The sequence below is a fragment of the Mesoplodon densirostris genome, chromosome 11 (assembly GCF_025265405.1).
Source record: "Mesoplodon densirostris isolate mMesDen1 chromosome 11, mMesDen1 primary haplotype, whole genome shotgun sequence".
NCBI lineage: Eukaryota > Metazoa > Chordata > Mammalia > Artiodactyla > Ziphiidae > Mesoplodon > Mesoplodon densirostris.
This window is the reverse complement of record NC_082671.1, coordinates 12,964,739-12,985,493: the sequence shown is the minus strand read 5'-3', so window position 1 is coordinate 12,985,493 and position 20,755 is coordinate 12,964,739. Positions and strand designations below refer to the sequence as shown.

At 34.0% G+C, this 20,755-nt stretch overlaps 1 protein-coding gene across 2 annotated transcripts in view; it reads right to left on the bottom strand.

Moving 5' to 3' along the window:
• Positions 1-20,755, bottom strand: part of ATF7IP (activating transcription factor 7 interacting protein) — a 114,563-nt gene that overhangs the window by 5,346 nt on the left and 88,462 nt on the right. For both annotated transcript variants that reach the window (XM_060112474.1, XM_060112473.1), the window contains exons 9-14: positions 17,927-18,565; positions 12,829-12,893; positions 6,229-6,307; positions 4,496-4,651; positions 2,135-2,317; positions 456-568 (exon numbers count right to left, since the gene is read on the bottom strand). In XM_060112474.1, coding sequence (XP_059968457.1) covers positions 456-568; positions 2,135-2,317; positions 4,496-4,651; positions 6,229-6,307; positions 12,829-12,893; positions 17,927-18,565 — 1,235 coding nt within the window. The remainder of the gene's footprint in view (positions 1-455; positions 569-2,134; positions 2,318-4,495; positions 4,652-6,228; positions 6,308-12,828; positions 12,894-17,926; positions 18,566-20,755) is intronic.

Here is a 20,755-nt window from a genome sequence, read left to right as displayed (position 1 = left end):
AAGGCCAGATGACGAAAATGTATGAGGTATGACCTTGGGCTGGTTACTCAACCCCTCTGTACATGAGCTGCCATACCTATAATAAAGGTATTAAATGAAAACTAAAGTTAGAACATGAAAAGATACTTTTTAAAATATCCTTTTTAATACTCAGAAATGCTCTTTTTAATGTAACCATGAGTTTAAAATGGTCTGTTCCACTTTGCATGCCCCAGATGTGGGCCCTTCTTATACACTGTTCACCACCACAAGCAAACTCAATCATCCTCAACCATCATTCCCTACCAACATGTGCTCACAATGCTAAGGTCTACTTTCTTCAATAAACTTCTGGAGACACAGAAGACCTGTCATTTCCTTTTGATATAACCAGTTTAAAGAAAAAAGTGCCAACTGCAATGATATTTGACGGCTTTACAGGTGAGAATTTTGTGAAACCAAGCATCCACACTTACAGTATGCACTTGTGGTGGTCGGTGATGCACTGTGAGCTGAGGTCCTGTTGATCCCAGGGTTAATCCATTGTTTACAACGTATGTAGTTGCTTGAGGCACTCGAACTGTAACACCTATAAAAGAAAATTCAGTGACAAAATCAGAATTCTATTCCAAATTTGGTAGAACACTGAATTAAACATTTAAAATCAGTAAAGTGATGTTTTTAAAATTCAAAAGGAAAAATATTTCTATTTTTCCTATAAGTCTATACTCAGCTAAAGTATTATCTGAGCACGAGGATAAAGAAATCCTCACATACGCGAGCTACCAAAATAAAATCTACCTCCGTGAACTCCTCAAGTAGCCACTGGAGGATATATACTTCCCAAATGAGAGAGAAAATCAAGAAAGAGGAAAACAGGAGACATAGTGAACAGGAGATCCAGCACAGGAGAGAAATAAATGCAGTCCCTACCAAAAGGACTATAACCAAAAATCCTAGAACGCTGAAACACTGGAGGTAGACATGTACAAGGCAAACAGGTCAGAATGGAGCAGTGTGACTCTAAAGAGAGAAACCTTGAAGCTATCTTCACAAAGATCTCGGCCGCCTCCAGGACAAGCCAGTTATCCTTGCCTTGTGTTACTGAGGTTCCTCTTTCTTTCCATGCCCTGCTGATCAGCTGAGGATACTCATTTCATCCAACAGAAAACTCTTCTGACATACATCAGGGCAACAAAAGCAGAAAATTTAGAAGCCACCTACGCCTCAACCATATTCCTGCCATATATTCAGTACCGCCATGTACCCTGACTGGGGTGAGCCCAGTTTCCCAGAATTCATTCATGACACTGTTGACTGATTTCCCCAGAGAAAGGTCTTGTAAACTTGAGAAAGCTGAAGCCAGAATGTGAACCAAAGACTCTGCTTAGTTTATTTTCTCCTAGAAGCCATCACCTAATAATGGCATTACTGAAGTTTCTTTAAACAGCTGGATTTGCCCTTGCTATTAAATTTTGCAAAACTAAATATTTTTAGTGATACATATATAGATTGCAAAACCATACAGAAAGACAGAAGGTAAGTCAGGATGATGGTTACCTCTGATAGAAAGGGAGAGGGATGCAGTTAAGGGTGGGCATATAGTAGACTTTGGGATACCGATAAAGCTCTATTTCTTAGGCTGGTGGGGAGTTTATTTTATATTTATTTTAAATATATATATATATATTTTTTTTTCCATTTATATACACATACATATACATATGGAAATTACAAGTTACCTTTAACATTTTCCCATCTTTTATTTCTCAGCCACTTCCCATACCTTTAAGACTATCTCATTGGAGGCTATCTTTTACCATTATCTCCATCTGGGCTAAGTCACAATTGATCATTCCCACTTTAACTAGGCAAGGTGTCTCTTAATAGAGTACAGACCAACATCAAATAGGGTACTGTGATAGTACAGGCCATAAATAATTAAATTGAAGACAACACCCAGAACACATATCATATAATATACAAGTCCAATTTTTCTGGTTAACTCCCCTAAGGGAAGAAAAATGAATTAATAATAGTTTTAATATGATATTTAGCACTTTTTGCTAAATCTAATGTCAATATAAGCTACTCCAGCTAAGTGCTAAAGAACTACAAGTAACTTGGAGCCATATACAGGAAAAGAGTCTCTTACTATTTTGGGGATTGACCTGCCGAACAGCAGGAGCCTGCATAACAGTTCCTCGCAGGGGAGCCTGAGCTGGTGGTGCGGGGAGAGCTGTATAAACCACTTGATGGTTTGCAGGAGCTCTTGGTACAGGGAGCCTCGTGGTCACCTGAGTTACTGGACGATGCGTTACATTCACGGTGGTTGGAGCTAATGAAAAGCAGAAAAATATATTAAAAATGCAGTAAATTCTATGCTAAGTAAACAGTATTAAATGATAATTAACTTTATACAAAATCTGATTTACTATAATAAAGAGAAATAGAGACAAGCGTCTCCTTTTGTAATCGTGAAAGCTAAGAATGATAGGGCCAATCAAAATTAATATTACTACAATCCAAGCTTCAGAAGAAAAGAGTACCTCAACCAGGTCCAATGCCCTTCCTACTCTAGTATAACTAGATAAATAAGCAAGTGAAGATGAAGAAAGGGTTTAGACCTTGAGAGTATGATCTTATAGGAGTGATTTAAAAGAGTACATTTTCCCTTCCTCAGTGTTAAATTATTCTTAGCAGAGTGGAACTTTCGGCCTTCCAGGCCTTCTACCGATGGGTATAAATCCAAGAGAGTAACTCTGTGTTCCCACAGTTCAAAAAAACTGGCTATTATAATTGACATTTTCTTCAGATGAGCCAAACCATCTCTTACTCAAAACAATAAAACACCCACTAAAATACAGGCTTCTTCCTTCTCTACTATGGCATTCCCCCTAATGTATGTTCCAGAGAGCATTAATGCCTTGAGTGATATTAACACATATTTATCAAAATATGAGTCCTAAATGTTCACTGACAGCATGGAAGTACAGTAATGATTTCAGGAGTTAACAGTTTCTTGTTAATAACTCTCTGAATTAGAATTACATTTTACAAATGACCACATATTAACTATATAATAAAAATCAATAATAAATATACTTTCATATGGAAAAGTGGGCTGTATAATAAAATAAATTTGGAGGTAAACACTGGATATAATAAAGAGATTGCTTAGTCTTTACATATCCTAACTTTCAACGTGAGTCTTTCGAAAGAGGAAAAAAGTAAAGTATACGAGGAGGAATACTTATCTCTTCATCTCCTTATTCCCCATTTTACTATCTATATTGTTCATGGGTTTGCATAATGACATTTCCTTCTAAATTATCTAAATTAGGTGACTGACATTTTAATTTATTTCACTGGATCAAATTCCATGTGAGCTCAATATATATACCTTAATGAGAAGAGTGCTTATATAAGCATTTTGCAGATAAATCCCTTAAGCAATAGGCTATTTTTTGAAGAAGACAACCTGTCTTGATTGGCTTCCGAACAGATTAGGAGATACAGGCTACATCTTGAAAATGTCTGATTTATAGTTTCTTGAGAGGTAGCAGGTAAAATATTAGTGGTTCTAACAGTAGTGTTAGGCCAGTTAAAACTATTTCTAGTTAAGAATCATTTAAAAGTTCTTGTTTGATCAGTCAATTATAACTTCTTGGTTATAATCAGAATGAATCATTACACTCATCCCTTCCAGAGAAACTATATTCATTTCTGCTGTTTCCAGTGGCAGATGACAAAGACATATATAACTGAACTCTTCTTTATAACTATTCTGTATCAGTGCTGCTACTTAAGACTGTTCACGAAATTAAGTCATACTGCATTCAAAAACATACATTGCCTTCAAAATAACAATGACTATTCTTAATTTTCTGTCTGATCTTTTTTAAAAATAGTTTATAGTTTTTATAACTTATTACTAACATAATTAGGGTTAAAATCCAAGGGAATGAGAAGACAAGCCACAGACTGGGACAAAATATCTGCAAAAGACATATTTGATAAAGGACTATTATCCAAAACATACAAAGAACTCCTAAAAATCAACAATAAGAAAATGAACAACACGATTAAAAAGTGGACAAAGAATCTGAACAGACACCTCACTAAAGAAGATAACAGATGACAAACAAGCACACGAAAAGATACTCAACATAACATGTCATTAGGGAGATGCAAATGAAATACCAATGAGATTCCAATACATCTATTAGAATGGTGAAAATCTAAAACACTGACAATACCAAATGCTGGATGTGGAGCAACAGTTCCTCACACTCATTGCTGGCAGAAATGCAAAATGGTACAGCCACTCTGGAAGACACTTTGGCAGTGTCTCACAAAACCAAACATATTCTTCCCGTATAATCCAGCAATCACGCTCACTGGTATTTACCTAAATGAGCTAATTTTCTGTCTAATCTTTCCACTCAATTTCATAGTCATATTTCACTGCAGGCTTTAAAACTAAAGTTTCAGCTTAGTGATTCAGCACATTTACCTGTAGGTAGTAAGTGTATGGTTGTCTGAGATGGTCCACTTGTTGGTACCCCAGATGGCTGAAGAGGTGGTGCTGGCTGGATGGGTTGCAGTGGTCGAGATATAGGCTGAGAAGAGCTCATGGCTGACACAGGAGTGTGATTTATCTTTTTAGGGTCTGTTAATTAAAAGCGAGACAATATGATTATTGATAGAAAAAAATTAGGAATACAAGTTTATCCTTGCCATTCAGTCACATTTACCCCTAAGAGAACAATTTCTTTGTATTTTAATTAAGTGTACTTTTGCCAATTTGAAAACCAAGTCAGGACCTTAAACAATTCACTGTTGGCTCCATCACAGATTCTAATTCACATTTAAAGAAAACACAGTTTTACTTTTTTTTTTTTTAATGAAAGAATCCTACTTCTAACTCAATACAACAAATTTAAGGCTTTAGCAACTGCTACTTTAATACTTGAATGTTGATGAAGAACAATGCACTTTAGATGGGAGAATTTAAGTAACACTCAGTGGTGGGGCAATGGAAAGAGACTCCAAGAGGCAGGGGAGATAGAAAGGCAACTGGCAAGAGCACTGATAACAAACTTTGCTCACTTTACTTTTTTATCTAGAACCAGCCTTACCTGTGTCTTCTCAAAAATAACCTGTATTTATTTTTGTGCTCTAGAAAATTCCTTCCATTAAGATTTCTCTATTAAAAAAATAGTAAAAGCAATACAGAAAATCTGAAACTTTTAAACAATAATCAGACGGGCATGAATTCAACCCTGACAAATGATGGCACAAACCTTCCAATTTTACATCAGTTTTATACCAAAAAAAAAAAATTGACTTTAATGTCACATAATGAATTGTATAGCTACTTAATTTTGTTTTCCTAAAACCAACTTAACTATCTTATTCCCTAAAATGTAATTTTTAAAAATCTTTAGTTTTTAAAAAAATTTAATGTCTTTAAGGTAAAATAATTAGCACCTGATCCTATTAGATTTTCCACATGTATTATATAATTACCACCACAAAGTTTTACAAATATGTCTGTGAACAGTTATTCTCAAATAAGTTTGAGAAATACTTTATAGCTTGAATCATTCTTGGAGATTTACACTGTAAATTAGCATAGCAAAGGCTCAGAGAAATCTGTATTAAGGAAAAAATCCATATAATTTTAACTCAGCATTTTCCAAGCATATTTAACCATGAACTTTTATTCACAGAACACCTATTAACACTGTGGAAGAACAACTGGGAATATTGATTAATATCTAACCAATATAATTTCTAAATATTATAACTCAGAATAATATTGAGAATTCTGGGTGTGCATGGTTTTTAACATTACTTTCATTTAACATCAACATTAAAATACACACACACACGGAAAAAGCATTTAATTTAAAGTCAAAAGACTTGGGTTTAATTTGCACTCTGAATCTATCCTCAACTCTAAAATGATCAATATAGGGTTATTGTAAGGATCAAGTGAAGTAACAGATAAGAAAGGACAGGTGTTCCACAGTCAAATATGCTCCTAGTTGCTCTGTTTTCCTTTATTCCTTGTTCATATACATTCAAGATTTGATTTCTATTTTTTAATTCTAATCTTAAAAACCCTCTTTCTAAAAAGGACACAAATAATGGGGTAGAGATCTGTATTCACTGAATATAATGGATTAAGAGAGAAAAATGGTATCAAAGCATTCCTTAGTATGATTACTTATAGTTAAGTACCTTGTGAAGCTCCACTCTCTTCATCATCCATTGTCAGATCAATGACCCCACCTGAATCGTTGCCTGTGGCTTTTCCACTCTGAAAAAACAAAACATCTGCATTTTGCAAAGGAAACTCTGGCAGACATAAGGAAAATAAAATAATACTGAGGGGAAACAAGGATAATGCATAGCCTGGTTCAATCTGGACACCTAAATGGCTTTACCTGAAGAAAGAGTGTGTGTCAGATAAATGACCCAAGGATACTCATGAGCTAAATATCTGCCACATAAAAAATAACTTTGAAATCTTTTCACAATAAATTCTTTTTTTAAAAAAATTACACTGTCAATTGCATAGAGCTATTAAGGTGACGATCAAGTGCGTTAAGTGATTAAATGTAAACAATTCATTTTCTTTTTTTTTAACTTTTTCTCTTTTTTATTTTTTGGTGTGGATCATTTTTAAAGCCTTTGCTGAGTCTGTTACAATATTGCCTCTGTTTTACGCCTTGGTTTTTGGCCCCGAGGCATGTGGGATCCCATCTCCCCGATGAGGGATTGAACCACACCCCCCGCACTGGAAGGCGAAGTCTCAACCACTGGACTGTCAGTAAAGTCCCATACAATCCATTTTCTAACATTTAAATGTTGACCAATCCTATACTAAATTATCAACGTTAATTCACAAAAACACCGAAGGCAACTTTAAAGCCAGAATTAGGTTACATAAAATATTTTTTCCCTGAAGAATGCTGTCGTATGATAGGATATGATATGCTATAATCAACTGCCATCTAATTTGACTGAAGTCACCCACTGTCCAAAATCATTAGAAGTGTAATTTAAAAATTTTTTAACTATATAATAGCAACAAAAAAGGAAAGCAGTACAAAACAGACCTAACAAGCCAAGATCTTCAAGTCAAAAAGACTGAGTGCATCTTTTAGTTCCAACACATACAAACTATGTGAATTTATGTTAAAAGGACATTTCCTCAACTTCCAAAATTTGGATATGAAGTCTGTTATAAGGATTAATCCAAATATGCATACAAAGAGCTTAACACCAGGCATGATACATGGTAACTGCTTAATAAATGCTAATCATAATTATTTTATGATATATCAACTCCAAATGATTAAGGCTTTCATCTATAAAACTCCAATTTTGCAAAATTAAAGAAAATAATTCTTTGATGTTAGATATTCAGGCCAAATCCAAACACAGTGATGTAATTCTAAATCTTACACTTATAAACCTTTCTTTGATAATGACTTCATAGAAAATGACTTGTTTACAAACATCACAAATCTGAAAAATCCAAAATGAAAAGTTGAAGAATATAACAGAATCCACTTGCTACAACAGATCTATAAGGTCCACTTTTCAAAATAAGGTCCACTTTTAAAATTAAGTTTTAAATTCATCAAAAATTATTACACAAACATGCAAACATATGAAAAAACAGGAAGACAACAGAAAAATTAAGAGTATTAAAAAATCAACACAAAATAAATGTAGGAAAAAAGTACTCAGAAACAAAAAAATAGATGACATATTTTTAAAGTTACAGAACAGCGGACCTAAATTCAACCATATCAACGACTATACTAACTAAATGGAATGAAATTTTTCCTATCAAAATTAGGGATTGTCAGATGAAATAATATATCAAGAAATCAAGAAATAACTAGTTTTCTTCTCCTAGATACTCACTTTAAATACAAATACACAAACACACTAAAAAAAGCAAGCATAAAAAAACTGTTGTAATCACACTAATGTTAGACAACATATAAAGAGGTAAACCTTATAACGATAAGTCAATTTGTCTATTTCTTTTATTGTTTTCACTCACGTTTTGATGCTCTATTATTATAATATGCTCTATTATAAGGTGCATATTTTTCTATAATGTATAATCTAATAGGAAGAGAAGATCTATAATCAATGATCTAGTCTACATTATATTTATTTATAACCTGACTGATAAAATTCATCTATTATCACATACTACAGGTAGTTTCCTGGTTATATTTTCTTCTTGAGAAATAAAATTGAATTATTTCAGTAACTATTAACAGCAATTATAAGACAGTCATGATAGCTGGCACTTTTCCCATCAGGCTCTGTGCTAAGTGTTTTATCAATACATTCATTAACAAATTTAATCTTTACAATAATCCTGAGGTTGAGACCAGCATTAGCCGTATTTTATAAGTAAGAAATCAAGGTGTTAGATAACTTATTCAAGGCTTACACATTATTAAGTGACAGGAGCCACTGTCTGACTCTAGAGCTTATTATTTCTATGCCACTATGTGCAAATTTATATATCTTCACATTTTTTCTGCCATCAATTCTGAGAAAACTTATGTAATCAGAGACATTACATGCCTGTATCTGCATTTACACACATTACAGAATTACTCAATCTGAAACGATTAAAAAACACTTTAGGGCTTTCCTGGTGGCACAGTGGTTGAGAGTCCACCTGCCGATGCAGGGAACAGGATTCGTGCCCTGGTCCGGGAGGATCCCACATGCCACGGTGCGGCTGGGCCCATGAGCCATGGCCACTGAGCCTGCACGTCCAGAGCCTGTGCTCTGCAACGGGAGAGGCCACAACAGTGAGAGGACCGCGTACCACAAAAAAAAAAAAAAAAAAGAAAGAAAGGGAAAAAAAAGGGCTTCCCTGGTGGCGCAGTGGTTGAGAGTCTGCCTGCCGATGCCGGGGACGCAGGTTCGTGCCCCGGTCCGGGAAGATCCCACATGCCGTGGAGCGGCTGGGCCCGTGAGCCATGGCCGCTGAGCCTGCACGTCCGGAGCCTGTGCTCCGCAACGGGAGGGGCCACAACGGTGAGAGGCCCACGTACCGCAAAAAAAACAACAAAAAAAAAAGTCACTTAATCATGTGTCCTTCCCCCAAATGAGACCACTCTTATTAAGTGAACACTAAGAAAATTTCAAGAAAGCAAAGATACTGGCTTTGTAGGGTTTTGGGGGTTTTTTTGTTTTGTTTTGTTTTTTTACTGAAACAAATAACAAGACATATTTGAAAGGCAATAACTAGAACATATTTGAAAGGCTAGAGTAGGGCACTTCAACAATTGCAAGGGAAGTTATAAATACAGAAGACCTGGTTGTTCACTCCACACACCTCTCCAAGGGGACCTGGGAACTAACAGTCAGGCTTGGTTGGCTACCAGGAATGTGACGCTTAGAAAGTTTACATTAATAAATGATAATTTTCTTATGTACACCTTAAACAGCGTCATACTGGCTTATCAGGATTGACTTGCACAAACATCAAGTCTGACGATGCACACCTGGTTTCATTGTTGGGGTCCTGAGTTTTGACTGCCATGGCTGGTTACAAAGAAAGATGCAGCTGTATAGTCAGCTCAGACCCTGATACTCAGTCAGGCTTCTCTGGGCAAAGACTATTGGCACATGTCCCCGCAGTTAATAACCAGAGAGACAGCACATCCTGTGCAGTGCTGGATAGGAGAGAACATGGAAGCCTCAGCCTGACCGCACTTAATCCCACTTGATGCATATTTTTTCCCTGCTGTTTTTGCTCTCTACCTTTTGCTGTGATAAACCATAACCATGAGTATAACCTGTCACAGGTCTTATAAGTACTCATAGCAAATCAACAAAATTGAGGCTGATCTTGAGTCCCTCAAAAAAGTAATATAAAACTACAGATGCGGCAGAAAAATATTTGTATACTGTTTTACAACATATGATGATACTTCGAATAAATAATTTTTTTCACCATATGAAATATATTAGTAATGTACTGTATGAAATGAGATCTATGAATAAAATATGTAGTAATAACTCATTATATGGAATATGTTAATAAATACTTATTTGGAGGACATTAGAGAAATCTTCATTCAAGGACTACAGAGAATATTTTACACATTTAATTATTTTCAAATTAGCTATGTCTGAACAACGATCATTTCCATACAAGCCGTCCAGATTCCTTCTAATTTATAATAGCCTTAAAGTGTTCAGAAGTACAACTAAGTAAGATTTGGCAGAGAAAAAAGAAGTTGGTAGAGTATACTTAGAAAGTTAACAGTCTAAAGAATCACAAGCTACCTGTTTCATACCAGATTCTACTTGCTACTAAGCAACATACAGGGGAAAAACCTAACAATAATTTCTTAATATATCTTCAAAAAACAATAGTGTTGGGGCTTCCTTGGTGGCGCAGTGGTTGGTAGTCCGCCTGCCAATGCAGGGGACGCGGGTTCGAGCTCTGGTCCCTGAGGATCCCACGTGCCGCAGAGCGGCTGAGCCCGTGCACCATAACTACTGAGCCCGTGTGCCACAACTACTGAGGCCTGCACGCCTAGGGCCCGTGCTCCGCAACGGGAGAGGCCACAGCAATGAGAAGTCCATGCAAGGGAGAGTAGCCCCCGCTCACCGCAACTAGAGAAGGCCTGCGCGCAGCAACGAAAACCCAACGCAGCCAAAAGTAAATAAATAAAATGAATAAATTTATTAAAAAACCCAAAAAAACAAGTGTTACCTTAATCAAGGTATTCAGCACAACAACAGAAATTTTATGTGTAACCCAAAAGAGCCAGTGAAGCATCAATTTATAACTGGCAGCACCTATATATTTCCAAAATGGTTTCTTATTATATAATAAAACTTGCGTATCATATTTATTATTTAAATCCATAACTGAAATCATTCAACGCTGAAGATCTTGCTTTTTTTGAACAGGCATGACTTTGGCAGGTTAGCTCCCTAGTCATGCTACTTGTATGTGTTTTTCATACAATGGTATTGAATTACTCTTCCTGTAAGCCAAATAAAATAACCACTGAGAACTTAATATTTGGTTGCACTGTCTCTTTGCTACCTGATGCAGTCACTTACTATTTCAGGCGTCTTTTGGATCGACTGGTACAAGCTGGTTCATCAAAATGTAAGTTATACAATACAATGTAAAGTAAAACATTTTAGATTCTAAAACCTGTCAAGTGGGGAGTAACACATGATGTTTTAGAATTTCTAGAACATAATAAGCAGCTGGGTGTGACTGGATTTTATATTATTTTGTTTTGTTGTTTTTCTTTAATTTAAAAAGGATATTTTTAAGTAAAGAATTTTAAAAGTATAGCAAACTTTTATATCAATTTTAATTTCACCTAGATATTTACAATATTACATATACTTTATTTCAGCCATCTAGTATAACTTTTTGCAATGATGAAAATGTTCTATATCTTTGTTTTCCAATATGGTAGTTACTAGCTATATTTGGCTATTGAGCCTTGAAATGGGGGACTGTGATATAGGAAGTAAATTTTTTAAGGCTAAATTAAATTAAATTTTAATTTAAATGGCCAACATGTGATTAGTGGCTACCACATTAGACAGTACAACTTGAGAAGAATCATCATTTTTAACAAGATAAAAACACAGCCATTACAATATCCATTTTCGTGTCTTGAAACATTACCTAGTGTGTCCAGACAAACAAGAAAAAAAATTACTGAGGGAAATAAAGTTGTTTGTAATTTCTTTGTTTAGTTTTAGGTTTACTTTATAAAGTAAGGCTAGACTTCCTATAAATGTTACATAAAAGTCACTGAATATATCAACATTTCCTATACCATGTGTCTTCCAGAAAGTACTCCATATACTTTTAATTAAAAACATAGCTACTACAAGACATCCTCAGAAGCAATCAAAACTCTGATCTTTAATATCATAAAAGACTGCTAAAATTTGTAAGAAATAAAATATTTCTAATAACTTTCTATAAAGCATGGTGTACACCTACCTTTGGTTAAAAATCCATCATTTTAAAGGGAAGCAGTCAAAATTAAAGATCATTATGCCCTTGTTTTAAAATTCATGTAATTTATTCATGCCTGACTTATTCAAGATTTTTTATTTTTCTAGGAAAAATATATGCATTTCTTGATATGATTAAGAGGAAGGGAAGAAAATAAAATTAGACTATCAACAACCTAATGACTTCCCTATAAATCTATTACACCTAAAGCCATATAGTGAAAGAAGTATGATGAACATTGTTAATTTAATACAGGAAAAAAGTAGTTACTCCATTCCTGAGTGATTTAAATTTAACATGAAAAAGTACCAGGACGGGCAAAGTGCTAATAAGCTATCAGAAAGACCAAGATTTTCTTTCCCTAAAAGCTATCTCTGATCAGCTTTGAAGAAACTAAAATGATGTCTCTGTGTGTTGGCAATGGCAGGACAGAGGATTGGTGGGGGACCCCCGCAGCGGAGGTAAACCAGTGAGACCTTCTTAAAAAGATGGGCCAGGAAGAAATTACACATGGAGACTTAAAACTTCACAATATATGAAGAAAAACAACTAGACTGCCGATTATATATAATCCAAGCAGTTAATAAACATATTATTTCTAAGAGAATTACTAAGCAAAAAAACCCAATGCTTGTCAAACAACACAGAGACGCTGTTTGAAAATTTTTGGACAGTTGTAAAAAACAGACTTAGAATAATTTTCATTTTACCAAAGAATATTGATATAAATTCATTCTCTTATGGACTGTAATTAGAATTTTACTTTGAAACAGTAGGAAAAATCTTACCTGTGATGTGCTATCAGCTGCTTTCTTATTAACAGAAGCATCTATTGTTTTGTTTGTCTGGTTTTCTGAGGAGTCAAAAAACAAAACAAAGCAAAACTCAGAGCTATTCTTAAAGGCACCTACAAAATGTAAAAGGATGGGTTGCTTTACATACAACAATTCATGTTAATTTTCTCCAATTTTTTTTTTGTCTGTCAACATGTTACATATGTAAATAGATCCTCTCATAGACCACCACTACAAAACCTTTCAGAAGGACAAATTCATAATAGAGATCAAAACACTTCACATACTCATTAACCAGAAATTTTAACTCTAACCTAAGGAATATTGCAGGGAAACAATTTAAGACGTGTGTAACTTAAATGCTGTAACATGAATGGTTAAATAAAATATAATCCTTCCATACTATATACCTTTGGAGAAAAAAAATTTAATAACATGGCAAAAATGTAATAAATTCACTAGAAAAATAGTTACAAACAGTGATTCTGATGAAATATACATGGATAATCTCAGTAGGTCAATCACAGATGATTTTTCTTTATTCAGTTTTCAATTAACTTGTGTTGAGTTTGTGGCATATGTATGTGTGTGCATGCACGTACACACACATGCACACACATACATATGAAAGTTGGATGTATAGAACTATAACTATATAGTTGTAAAAAAGATAGCTGAATGAAAAAACAGCACAGAAAAGAAACCAAGTAGGTTTTTCTGCCTCAATTTCTAAAGAGAAGGTATTAAATTATATCAAATGTCTTGAGCATCTACTGAGGTGATTAATCAGTTTTTTCTCTTTGGTAATGTGGTTAATTATATTAATAGGAATTTTCTAATGTTGAAACATCCCATCCTTGCTTTTTGTCAAAAAAAAGTTGGTCAAAATATGGCACTCCTTTCATCTGTAAATCTTCATAACACACATATAAAGTAAACCATTTATATTAAAAAAAACAAAACAAAAACAGGAGACAGAACCATGTATTTCTACATATAAATCTGTATGTCAAAAAAATCAGGATAAATATCTACCTATTAAAAAAGAGGGTTTTCTAGGCTAGGCAAGTAAAGGGAGGCCCTTACAATTTCTCCCTACCCTATCTGAATTATCTTAGTTCCTTTCGTAGGAAGAATATATATATATATATATATATATATATATATATATATATATCTCTAACCTAAGGAATATCGCAGGGAAATAATTTAAGATGTGTATAACTTAAAAAAGATATATACATATCTTTAATACCTTAAAATTACTTCATTTACAATGAATCAGCTTCTGTTCTGGACTGTGAAGTTCTTGAAATACTACTTAATAAAAAACAAATTCCAGGGTAGTGATCCTACGTGGTTGAGTATTAAATTACACTTATGACATTACCAAAACATCAGCAATTTACTACCAATTTTTTAATACATATATACAATGTCAGAATACATTCATTGGATTTAAAAGACATTTTCATTTTCAAATGAAAATAAAAGGTAAATTCAGAAGCAAAGTAGGTGAGGGAGCTTCATTTTTATTTTCTGTTGAAATATCCTCATACAATTATCCTCAAGATTCAGAGAAGATTTAGACTGCTTAATAAAATGTTTTACTTCTTTACACACACACACACACACACACACACACACACACACACACACAAATACTAATAACTATGAGAGTTTTATTATCCAGAGTGATTCTTTGACATAACTGTCTCAGGACAAAGAGTTAATTATTCATAGAGCTGTAATAATATTCCTTATTCTAGATTTTCACTTAACTTCCCCTACCCCTTTATTACAGATTGTTTGTTTTCTTGATTCTTAATCATTTTATAGTCTCACTGAATCTTTTGTTTTCTTTTACTATAATATCTACTTTAGATAAATTCTGAAAGTAAGAAGTTACAAATCAATCTATCAAGCAATAAAATTGGCAGGGTGGGGCATCCCTGGTGGCGCAGTGGTTGAGGGTCCGCCTGCTGATGCGGGGACACGGGTTCGTGCCCCGGTCCGGGAAGATCCCACATGCCGCGGAGCGGCTGGGCCCGTGAGCCATGGCCGCTGAGCCTGCGCGTCCGGAGCCTGTGCTCCACAATGGGAGGCCACAACAGTGAGAGGCCCGTGTACAGCAAAAAAAAAAGAAAAAAAAAATTGTACCTCAAATTCTTTCTGTCATAGGGGAAACATCTCTATCTCTTTATTTTGAAAAGATATTTTCACTTTTTACCAACACTGCATTTTTACCAGAATAATAAAAAGGTTTTACAGGAGTGCCAATTAGTATACCCTGGTAAGTGCTGGATAATGGTATGAAAATGAATGCAATGCAAGACCTTTAAATCATTTTTACAGCACCATCTCTCATCCAGATCACTCTAAGAGCCTCCTAACTGGTCTCCCTAACTCTGTTTTTCCCCCTCTAATCCATTGCCCTCACTGCAGCCAGTGTTCATGGATGTCACACTCCTTCCTCTCTGTAAAAATCCTTTAAAACCTTATTTCCCACCATCTTTCCATTCACTCCATTCTCATACCATCCCAGATCTCCCATATCCTCTCACAGAAACCTTCATATCTTTACACTCATCACATTGATAATTAATTATTTAATATCCAAGTTCCGTATTTGATTATGAGCTTGGTTAGAATAGGGACTATTTTGTACACTTCTGTGTATCTGCAGGATTTTAGAACAATACAGACATTTGATATTTTATGAATAAATGATATAAGCTATAATTTGGTCTCTAAATATCCAAGTAGTCCTTAGGACAATTTTTACTTTACATTTTACAAAAAAATATTGACTTACTCTATGGGGATATATGTATATAAAATACATACAAATGCATGCTGTCTAGTTATACAGTGTATGTTCTCATTAAGTAAATAAAACCTACATAAGCATAGGATTTAAAACTAATTAATTACTTTATCACATTAGGGATGTATTAAAGTTTGGCTTCAACCTTCATATTTAGCCAAAATTTGCTATTTGGCTTCAGCTTAGGCTTTGGCAAGCCTCAATAGCTAAATGCCTACTTTAATGCCATTTATGGCACCCCAAAATTATGCATGATCAAAGAACATATCATCTCATAGGATCTCATTCTAATTAACATTATGAATGACATAAAAACAAAGCTTATCATTAACATTTTTGGTTAATATCTAATAATTTACTTTCAAAAGTAGGTAAGCATTCTAAATAGAACTCAAAATGAAGATCTCCTTAACATAATTTATGTATTAAAGTACATATAAATGTGTTAAATATATGTTAAAATATAAAATTTAAGTATAAGTATAAATGTATATTATCACAAAAGTAGAGTGATGTTCTAATTAATAATAATGGGGAAAACTATTAATTTTATATACAAAAATAATCAAGGACAGTCAAGTAATTAAATAAATACAAAACAGACTAACACTCATTACAACTAATAAAGCGCACTAAGCTAGATAACTTTGGGAAAAACATAACTTTTGTGTCAATAGATGTTCATGCAATGTTAACACGATAATGAAACTGAATTACAATTCTGATATTGTAGAAGTATTTAGGGTACTTGCATTCATAACATTAAACAAAATAATCTTTCAAGTTATTTATTTCTTTTCAGGCCATGGTCTTTCAGGGAAAGTTCTATATTTAAGAATATATCTTATCTTGTGACCATGAATTAAAAACAATGTCAACTAGGCTCAAAATTTCATAAAGAAGAAAAACTCCAGAATCTCATAAAAGAATGTCCATGATAATCATCTTCCACCTGACATATTAAAAAACAGTAATGACTGGAAGAAAAATAAATTAGAGAAATATGAAGTAACCCCCCAAAATCTTGCTCATCACTGCCTCAATTAAAAGTAAGCATCTTTAGCATATAAGGATGTGAAAGTAGATAATGCTAAAAAAATATGGTTACTGTACCATGCAAATATTTAATTTTCAATACTACTAATAATTCTATTTGAAATTTCAGATTTACTCTTATATCCCAGATGTTAATTGTATGAGGATGATGTTCAGCTTCAGTCCAATATTAATTTTTAGCTGCCATTCATTTATTCTCTCAATAACTCTATGAAACACCATCACTATTTTATGAGAAAATATACTCAGAGGGCAAGTACACTACTTGAGAAGACTACATGAGAAATTAAAAAAAACAAGGCTTGTATATCTCACTTGTAAGAGTCATTTTGTACTTTATAATCTGTTTCTTATATTCCATGGTCACTTCCTACATCAGTAAGACAGATACTATTAGCAATTTCATTATATACATGATGCCTAGGCTCTCTTTCCTGTCTTTCCAAAAGCAGTGGGGATAAATATGAAATCAGAAATGAAGAATAAGCAAGTTCAAGAATGCATAAAAAATGTATGCTTTTGAAGAACAAGGAAGACATAGAGTTTTACAGATTTTAAAAACAGGAGCAATCAAGTTCTCCTTTTTGCAATACTTCAAAGTATATATACATATGCAAACATAATCATGTAATATGTCATACAGGAAAATATATAAAAGAGAAAACAAAAAGCAAGCAAACATTCTGTAGTAAATTAAAGAGGGAAGACCTACTTTTAAACCACTCAGATTTGCAAGATATGAGTGATGAATGCACAGAGGGTTTTTCCAAATGTGTAGGGAAGATACGTGGTTTTTATTTTCTTCTTATTAGCACATATTATGTCAATTAGATACTTTAAAATATACTTGCTCTATTCAGATATATCTGAAAAATGTATTAGAAAAGTAATTCATAATGCTTGCTACAAAGCCTAAATTAAAAATTCACACAGATTAGGAAAACTAGTAAAAGATAAATTACAAATGCTAACTTCTCACTCAAAATAAACTCTCTCTCAAATCCCACTGTAACAACATCATTTCTCTTAGGTAACAAAAAACTTAACTAAAAATAATCTCTGTGAAAATTCTATTTACTCTGTTCTTCCAATTATGCTAGTCACTTACACACACACATACACACACACACACACACACACGTGTGTTCAATTACCTATAGACTATTAACATGTTTGCATTTCTATTATTAAACCTCCATACTGACTTACCAATTCTTGTGGTGGCCGTGCTGCTCTGTTCTGCAGGAGATGAAGTACTAAAAGCAGAAATTGGAATTTTCATCTGTATAGGGCCTCGATTATTTGATGGACTGTATAGTCCTGATGGGCCTACTGTGGGTAAAGAAGTCCTGGTGGCTTGTACAATAGAGTGCGCTGTTGGAACAGCCTGTACAGCAAGTGTTGTTCCTAATGGTGCAGCACTGGCAGGAGAATTCCTTTGAATACTAGGACTGGGCACAGAAGGAACGTTGTTTGGTTTAGTGGGGTTTGGCAAGGATGGCAAAGATACTGGATTTTTGGTAAGACCACTCATTGTAGGTGGGCTTTGTACAGAAATGAATTCAACGTTGCCAGATGGTTGATTGGTCACTAAAGTCCCTGGATGGCTCTGTAGGAGCTGAGGTTGGGAGGATACGGCAACAGGTACATGCAAAATCACTGGTAAAGACTGTAAAGAGATTGTAGGTTGGGGATTTCCACTAGGCACCTGAGTAGAAGCAACTACTGTAGCTGTGTTGGGTGCAGGAAGAACTGACGTTGCTGTCAGAGAACCCGAAGTCACTGGAGGCTGCAATTTAGGTTGACTACTGACAACTGTTGGAGGAGTGACAAGATTGGTTGAAGATACTATAAAAAGAAAAAAGAAGTCTCAGTTTAAATAGCTATCTTTACCAGCTAAGATAATATAATATAAATTTGATGTATTGCAGTATATACAGTAAAGTCTCTCATAATTAAACTTTTAGTTCAAGAGTTAAATCCTTGAATTCTTAGATTATCTGTAAAAGCATTTTTGCATCTGTATTTGGTACATTATGAAAACAGCACATGTTTCATGATTAAGGCAGAGGACTGCTATCTCTGTATAAAAACAGTCTCTGAAAATTATTATACTTACTTCAGAGTAACTAGCTGGAAAAACAACTAAAAAACATTGAAAACTAGGTAAAATTGTATAGACAATTTTGAAAGTACATTAAAAATATTATAAATGCCTTAGAACACTGGCAATACATAAACTCAAACAGAAAATCTAGAAAGAGTACCATTAATGAATAACACGTAAACCTGGTGATGGTATTTTGTCATTTGGACAATGTGAAACCTCTATCTGTGGATCAAAAATTTTACTGGATTCCCTGGGGAGGAACTGGTGAGGAGAGGCTGTCTCTATTAACACTCTATTGACATTACGTGATATGGAAAATAGCGCGGTGAAGATGGGAGCTGAATTAAGGAGCAGATAACAAAGAGCAGAGAAAGTCAAAATGCTTGTCACTGTAGTTTTATAGTCATTTTAGTTCAACCATTTGTGTTTATTCTCATTTGAACAGGTTTAAACTCAATGACCAAGTTTCTTCTCAATGATTTGTAGTCTTTCCAAAATCATCGGCAAGCTAGAGCAGCAATTTTCAAGGTACAGTCCAGGGAGACACCTGGGGATTACTGAGACCCTTTCAGGAACTTTGAAATGTCCAAACTATTTCCATAACAATAATAAAACATTATTTGACTTTTTCACTGTGTAGATATTTACAGTGATGGAGCAAAAAGCAATGGTGAGTAAAACTTTTGATGTCTCAGTATAAAAATCAAGGTAGTCGTACCAAACCATCACTGCATTAACACCACATGGGCACAGTAAAAACCAAACAAAATCAGTTTCATTTAAGAATGTTCATTATGAAGTAGTAAAAACTACTAATTCTATTAAATCTCAATTCTTGAGTATAGTCCGTCTTAATATTTTATGTGAAGAAATGGGAAGTACACATAAAGCATTACTGCTGCATGCCAAATAAGGATGGCTGGCTCAAGGAAAAGTGCTTGTAAGACTGCCTGAGTTGTAAGCTGAGCTAACAGGCTTTTTTAATGGAAAACCACTTTTACTTGAAAGAATTACAAGCATATCGTGGTTATTCACATTTGGGTACCTGGCAAATATTTTCTTGAAAATAAACCAAATACGGCAGTCACTTCAAAGAAAATGACCAACAGTATTTATTGGCAATAATAAAATTTGAGTTTTAAAAGACAAAAATTAGAACTTTGGAAAATACGTCTACCTGCCACTGAGGGCATGACAGCTTCCCAAATCTTTAAAGACTTGTCTGAGAAGAAATGATAGTGAAATAAATAAATATGATTTTTAAAAAAATTTATTAATGAAATGTATCAACATTTGGAAGACTCAGAAAACTGAATGTTTTCCAAATGATCAATGATATTAGTAAAAGATCCATCCAAGTACAAGACAGACAAATGAATTTTAATGAAAAATTTAGAAAAGTTTATTGGTGTGGTTTCTGATTTCACTTTGCAACTAACCTTTAAGAAACTACTACTTGCTGTATCAAGAAGAATATCCACAATTCACTAAAAGGGCTCTAGGCTTTTTCCAACTACATATTTGTATGAGGCTGAATTTTCTTCACATATTTCAACTATAACAACAAATTGCAACAGACTGAATGCAGATGCAGATATGAGAATCCAGGTATCTTCAGCCATCTTCATGTTTTAAGTGAGGTATAAAAGAGATTTATAAAAATTTAACACAATAACACTCTTTTTGCTAATTTTTTTGAAGCTTGGAAAAGAGCTACTTTTCATCAAAACATGTTACTTATGGTTCATAATATAGGTTTGTAATCATTTTAAAGTGAATAAATAAACATTTAAAAATTTTGTTTTAATTTTTACCATAGTAAATATCAATTAATACACCCACATAAACAAAGCTCTTTGGATTCTTAATAATTTTTAAGATTGTAAGGGGATGTGAAGACCCAAAGGTTTGAGAACCACTACAGTAGA